The 7320-nt window shown below is 36.7% G+C and overlaps 1 protein-coding gene across 1 annotated transcript; it reads left to right on the top strand.

Moving 5' to 3' along the window:
- Positions 1-304: 304 nt before the first annotated feature.
- LOC121392810 (SWI/SNF-related matrix-associated actin-dependent regulator of chromatin subfamily A member 5-like) lies at positions 305-6404 on the top strand (the record flags this gene model as incomplete). Its single annotated transcript, XM_041523884.1, is given in 21 exon segments — positions 305-385; positions 559-731; positions 876-970; positions 1107-1207; positions 1335-1514; positions 1601-1756; positions 1852-1983; positions 2046-2221; positions 2373-2509; positions 2713-2774; positions 2776-3078; positions 3171-3303; positions 3426-3559; positions 3614-3752; positions 4666-4709; positions 4711-5016; positions 5182-5298; positions 5526-5753; positions 5858-5977; positions 6036-6143; positions 6333-6404. Coding segments are annotated over 21 exon segments (2997 nt in total), but the record flags the coding sequence as incomplete, so codon positions are not given.
- Positions 6405-7320: the final 916 nt, after the last annotated feature.

Here is a 7320-nt window from a genome sequence, read left to right on the forward strand (position 1 = left end):
AACCACTTCCTGCAACTATTTTTATATTATATATGATCTCTTTATTTTCTCTCACTTGTATATCTTGCAATTTTCTTTCCTTTCTTCTTCTATTGCTTCTTTCTAACTTGCTCTAGACACAACTTCAGGGTGTGGCTATCGAAATGTGCAATTTTAGTACCAGCCCCACCTCATAAGTCACGTGACCATCACGTGTTAACCCGCCAAACCAAAATTAATAACACAAGAGATTGGGTGATATTCTTCTTACTCTACTACATTCGCGCTAGATCTCTCTTTCTTTATCTCTTAATTGCGCTCTAAAATGGCTGAACCTATGGAAGATGTTCCCGAGTCACCTTCTCCAACACCTAGTCCAGCTGAAGATGATGATGATGAAGATTATGTACATGAAGGTGCCGCCACTGGTAGAGCTCCATCAACATCTTTATCACCTCGTTGACCACACCTCTTAAGAGTCCACCAGCAAATGAATATGACAATAAAATTGTATGTCACTATAACATTTTCATGTGTATTCTAATTGATGCCCATTTTTAACCTTTTTTTTCTCTGTAGGCAGATGATCGCTTTAAGCGATTTAATTTTCTTTTAGAACAGACTGAAATATTTGGTCATTTTATGAATGCAGCTAGTAGCAAATCACCTAAAAGTCCTCTTAAAATGAAGTCACATTTGTTTAGTGAAAAGAAGGAAGAAAACGTCATCCATCGGAAGGAGCGTCCACGTAAGTATATACCTCATATCTTTATATAGTTTCTATGTAACAAGTATGGTTGCTATGGAAACTGTCAATGTAGTTTTAAAATGTGTACCAATTGTAATGTATCATTGTTGATACTGCTAACATACTTCTCTTTCTTTCTCTCTAATAGTCGTCACAGAATGAGTGAAGCTGATGAAGACGAAGAATTATTGGAAGATGAACTAAATGATACGACCATAACCCACTTTAATGAGAGCCCCTGGTGTAAGTAAACTTAATTAATTAATTACATTTAATTGAAGTATTAAGTACATAATAGCCCCTGGTTTAAGTAATAATTAATAACTTTATTATATTTATATATATATTAACTATTATGTTATTACATATTAATTTTTAGATATTAAAAATGGGAAGATGAGAGATTACCAGTTAAGAGGACTTAACTGGATGATATCATTATATGAGAATGGTATAAATGGAATATTAGCTGATGAAATGGTATGATATTACAATATAATACATATCTAATATCAGATAATGTATGGTATATATATATGTACTTCAATGTGCTATCTAATAACAACAGCTGTATTAATTCATTATTTAATTATCCTCTTAATTATAGGGTCTTGGGAAAACACTTCAGACTATAGCTCTTCTTGGTTATATGGTTCTTATGAGGAGTGTCCCTGGTCCTCATATTGTTATTGCCCCTAAGAGTACGCTAGCTAATTGGATGATTGAATGTAAACGATGGTGTCCTTCCCTGGTCGTTATATCTCTAATTGGAACGCAAGAAGAAAGGGTAAGGTCCATATTATGAGTAGGCGTGGCTTGATTACCATGGTAATGTTATACAAATATTAACTGACATGTGTAACTCATTTTTAGGCTCGAATTATCAGTGAGGAGATCTTACCTGGCGAGTGGAACGTAGTGGTGACCTCATATGAAATGGTCCTTAAGGAGAAGGCGACATTTAAAAAGTTTACATGGCGATATATGGTCATTGATGAAGCACATCGTATTAAGAATGAAAAATCTAAGGTATTATAATTAATGACTATTTAATGAGACTGTAATCTCATGGTTAATTAAGTATATTGCATTTTTGTATCTATAAATACTCTCTCTTTCTCTAGCTTTCTGAGATAGTTCGAGAGTTTCGTACAACTAACCGTCTTCTTCTCACTGGTACTCCACTTCAAAATAACCTCCATGAGTTATGGGCTTTGCTTAACTTTCTCTTACCAGATGTGTTTAATTCCTCAGAGGTAAGGAAACACAACATTAACATTGTATTTTGTTCACATATAATATTTTGTTTTCTTTTTAGGACTTTGATGCTTGGTTTAATAAGAGTAATCTTGAAGATTCTAAGTTAGTGGATCGTCTACACACTGTGTTGAGACCATTTCTACTTCGTCGTCTCAAATCTGATGTAGAGAAGAAACTTCCTCCTAAAAAAGAGACCAAAATTTATGTTGGGCTGAGTAAAATGCAGAGGGAATTGTAAGCATTTTATACTACACCAAGTTCTTGCCATTTCATCACCTACTCTCTCACAATTGCCCTCACCATTATTCCACTTTCACTTTCACTATCATTCTCACCACCTCACTCTCACAATCATTCTCTCCTTCACTGTCTTCTCTGTCAACAGATACACTGGTATTTTACTGAAAGATATTGATCTAGTAAATGGAGCAGGACGTATGGAGAAAATGAGACTACTTAACATTATAATGCAATTAAGAAAATGTTGTAATCATCCTTACCTCTTTGATGGAGCTGAACCTGGTATGTAATAGTCTCTGTTGTGATATTACTTCTACCTCTCTCTCTCTCTCGTCTCTCTCTCTCTCTCTCTCTCTCTCTCTCTCTCTCTCTCTCTCTCTCTCTCTCTCTCTCTCTCTCTCTCTCTCTCTCTCTCCCTCCCTCCCTCTCTCCTCCCCCCCTCCTCTCTTTCTCTCCCCCCCCCCCCCTCTCTCTCTCTTTCTCAGGTCCTCCTTATACAACTGATAGTCATATCATTTACAACAGTGGAAAGATGTCTGTCTTAGAAAAAACTCCTTCCCAAACTTTATGAAGAAGGCTCTCGTGTTCTCATTTTCTGTCAAATGACAAGAATGTTAGATATTATCGAAGACTACTGTCTCTGGAGGGAGTTCCCATATTGTAGACTAGATGGGCAAACACCTCATGCTGATCGTCAACTAGCTATTAGCGAATTTAATCGTCCTGGAAGTGAGAAATTTATTTTTATGTTATCAACAAGAGCTGGTGGACTGGGTATTAACTTAGCTACTGCAGATGTTGTTATATTGTATGACTCAGACTGGAACCCACAAGTAGATTTACAAGCTCAAGTAAGTAATTTAATAACTGTCGTCTGTAGTATTAAATCTCTCTCTCTCTCCTCTCTCTCTCTCTCTCTCTCTCTCTCTTCTTCTCTCTGTAGGATCGTGCTCATCGTATTGGTCAGACAAAGCAAGTGAAAGTGTTTCGACTTATTACTGAACATTCTGTGGAAGAAAGGATTGTTGAAAGAGCTGAAATGAAATTACATCTTGATCAAGTTGTCATACAACAGGGTACAACATTAACATTCATTGAACCATTTATTTATAGAACAATTAGGACATCTATGATCCACCCATTAAACTGTCTGACCATTGATCCATTCATATGTTCATTTATTTCTCTTATGTTTTAGGACGTCTTGTTGATAGTCATAAACGTGTTGGTAAAGATGAGATGTTACAGATGATAAGACATGGAGCAGACACCGTGTTCCAATCTAAAGACTCTATGGTATCTGATGAAGACATTGAAACTATCCTAGCTAAAGTAAGTGAGCACTAGTAACTGTTATCATGGTTACCATGTTCTTCTGTCTTATAGGGTGAGGCACTCACTGCTCAGATGGCAGAGAAGATGAACCAGTTAGGAGAAAGTCAACTGAGGAACTTCACATTAGATGCACCTACCAGTAGCGTGTATGAGTTTGAGGGAGAAGACTTCAGAGAGAAAAGGAAGGTCTGTTCATGCTATATAGTAGTACTCACTGTAGTAAATACTGATGTTTACTAGTCTAGAGCTTACTAATGGTAGCTATCCTAGGTCACTGTGGTAAGTACTGATGTTTACTAGTCTAGAGTTTACTAATGGTAGCTATCCTAGGTCACTGTGGTAGGTACTGATGTTCACTAGTCTAGACCTTACTAAAATAGCTATCCTAGGTCACTGTGGTAAGTACTGATGTTCACTAGTCTAGAGCTTACTAATGGTAGCTATCCTAGGTCAATATGGTAAGTACTGATGTTCACTAGTCTAGAGCTTACTAATGGTAGCTATCCTAGGTCACTGTGGTAAGTGCTGATGTTTACTAGTCTAGACCTTACTAATAATAGCTATCCTAGGTCACTGTGGTAAGTACTGATGTTCACTAGTCTAGAGCTTACTAATGGTAGCTATCCTAGGTCACTGTGGTAAGTACTGATGTTTACTAGTCTAGAGCTTACTAATGGTAGCTATCCTAGGCCACTGTGGTAAGTACTGATGTTAACTAGTCTAGAGCTTACTAATGGTAGCTATCCTAGGTCACTGTGGTAAGTACTGATGTTCACTAGTCTAGAGCTTACTAATGGTAGCTATCCTAGGTCAATATGGTAAGTACTGATGTTCACTAGTCTAGAGCTTACTAATGGTAGCTATCCTAGGTCACTGTGGTAAGTACTGATGTTCACTAGTCTAGAGCTTACTAATGGTAGCTATCCTAGGTCACTGTGGTAAGTACTGATGTTTACTAGTCTAGACCTTACTAATAATAGCTATCCTAGGTCACTGTGGTAAGTACTGGTGTTTACTAGTCTAGAGCTTACTAATGGTAGCTATCCTAGGTCACTATGGTTTCTGCAAAGACTTAGCTATCTTAATTTCCTCCTCTCTAGGAGGCAGCTCAATGGTTCATTGGATAGAGCCCCCAAAACGTGAACGTAAAAACCAATTATGCTGTTGATGCTTATTTCCGTGAAGCACTCAGACTCTCCGAACCACGAGCTCCTCGTGCACCACGCCCTCCGAAACAACCGACAGTCCAAGAGTTCCAGTTTTATCCTCCTCGTCTTTTTGAGATCTTAGATCAGGAAATCTATTATTATCGTAAATCTATTGGATATAAAGTTCCCATTAATCCTGACTTACCTGACGCTGCTATCGTACAACAAGAAGAACAAGAGAAGATTGATAATTCTGAGCCACTTACTGATGAACTTGTTAAGGAGAAAGAAGATCTGTTACAGCAGGTATGTCTGTCTTAGTATGTAATACATCTTATGAAAAATAATTGAATTAAGGATACCCTCTATATATCCAGGATATTTGTTCTACTGCTGATGTTCTATTTTGTATACCTCTGTATAACTTTGTATTTTCTCTTTGTATCTTCTTGTATTCTCTCTATTATCTAGGGGTTTTCTGATTGGAGTCGTAGAGATTTCAATCAATTTGTTAAGGCATGTGCCGAGTATGGACGTGATGATCTAGACAGTATATGTAAAGATGTGGAGGGAAAATCTGAGGATGAGGTATGAGTCTCAGTCTTTTGTTACTATATGTACAAGAATGGGTCTCAGTCTTTGTAGGTACATAATATGTATAGGAATTTATCTCTAGGTTTGAATGCTTTAATGTGGAATAGGAGTTTGTATTAGTCTGAAGGAATGGGTCTCAGGCTTTCCCTTTAGTATAGAAATAGGTTTCAGTGTTTGGGTACTGAATTATTAGTATGTGTCTGTCCTATGTTGATATATAGGTGAGGTCATACGCTAAGATATTTTGGGAGCGTAAAGATGAGTTACAAGATATTGATAGAATCATGAATATCATTGATAAAGGAGAACAGAAAATACAGCGTAAAAAAGACATCAAGAAAGCATTAGATGCTAAAATGGCACGATATCGTTCACCTTTTCATCAGATTCATATTGTCTATGGTACTAATAAAGGAAAGAATTATACGGAGGAAGAAGATAGATTTTTGGTAAGAGAATGTGTGGATAAAAGATTGTTAAACTGATGTCTGGATAGAGTGATAAATAAATGTTTTCATATGTAACTAATTACAATACTATTATTATTATTTAGATTTGTATGTTACACAAACTTGGTTTTGATAAACCTAATGTCTATGATGAGATACGTACTGCTATCCGCTATGCCCCACAATTCCGGTTTGACTGGTTTATCAAGTCTCGTACTGCCCTGGTAAGTAGAGCATACCAATATATACATGTATAATATATTATTACATTGATCTGTTTAGGAGTTACAACGTCGTTGTAATACTTTGATTACTCTCATTGAAAAGGAAGTCCAGGAGCTCGAGGAAGAGGAAGAAAAGAAACAACGAAAGAGAGGACCCAAACTGAAAGTAAGGATCACATGATCATCATGTGACTATTGTGTTACTGTACTAATCTACCATGCATATGCTTAGTGTTATTGTGTGACTAGTCATATGACTATCATGTGAAGATATCATTGTATTGCATTTTCTGATTTCCATGTTATTTGTAGTGGTTGTAAGTTGATTGTCATGTGACCTACTTCATTCTCTTAGATTACAGGGACAGTCCCTCGCAAACAGCTGGTCAAAAGAGAAAAGCTGGAGACGGTGGAGAACCTTATCGTGGTAAGGGAAAAAGAAGACGTCAGTAGAAGAACACTTATATGATATCATATGACTATTTATTACGTTTATTTGTCACGATACAATATTTACTGATATATATATAAATTCAGTGTTATCACTAACGGCAGTTATCTTAGACCAGGCCTACTGCATACAAATGTGATATTGTTAACACATCATAGCAATTATATAGTAATATCTACTGAAACATGGCAGTGTAGTCATACTCGCTTGTGCAAGGGGTTCTGTGTTAAATGCTCTGATAATTATGGAAGTGACAGGCTGTTTCCATTCCAAACTTTGTAAATGCTAAATTCAATACACTAAATACATATTTTATTAGATTTTAATATGTCTAATAAACCAGTCAAACTTGTTAAACCAGTTTAAAAAATTATCTGATAAAATTTATACTGATAATATTTAATGAAATTCTGTTAGTTTATGTTTGTAATATCAATTGAATACTTATGTTCTTTATGACAGACTGACCATTTTTTTCCCCAGTAAGTTAAATAGATTTAAGATTTATAAAAATTAAAGAAAAGATGTTGTGTTGCCCAAATTCCCAGTAAATTAAATAGATTCATAAAATAAAAATAAAAAAACCCCCTTGTGTGTTGCCCAAACGATTCCTACTCGCTCACCCACTCAGGCTTCCACTTAGGCTCCAGGATTCCCTGCTATTGCTAGCTGGGACCGCCACCTGGCTTGGTAACCCTCGTCTTCGCGAGGTAATCCTGGCTGGAGCATCGCCCTAACTTAAAACCAGCCGTACGGGATTCCAGCTCTTAGGGAATTTCGCATTCAGGAACCGGGAACCACAAATACACCAGCCTCATCTCGTTTAAAGGGAGACTACCAGCCCTATCCTAGTCGGCCTTTCGGATACTCCGTAGAGTATGCTGGTAACCAT

This window comes from Gigantopelta aegis, unplaced genomic scaffold (assembly GCF_016097555.1).
Source record: "Gigantopelta aegis isolate Gae_Host unplaced genomic scaffold, Gae_host_genome ctg4571_pilon_pilon, whole genome shotgun sequence".
NCBI classification, from domain to species: domain Eukaryota; kingdom Metazoa; phylum Mollusca; class Gastropoda; order Neomphalida; family Peltospiridae; genus Gigantopelta; species Gigantopelta aegis.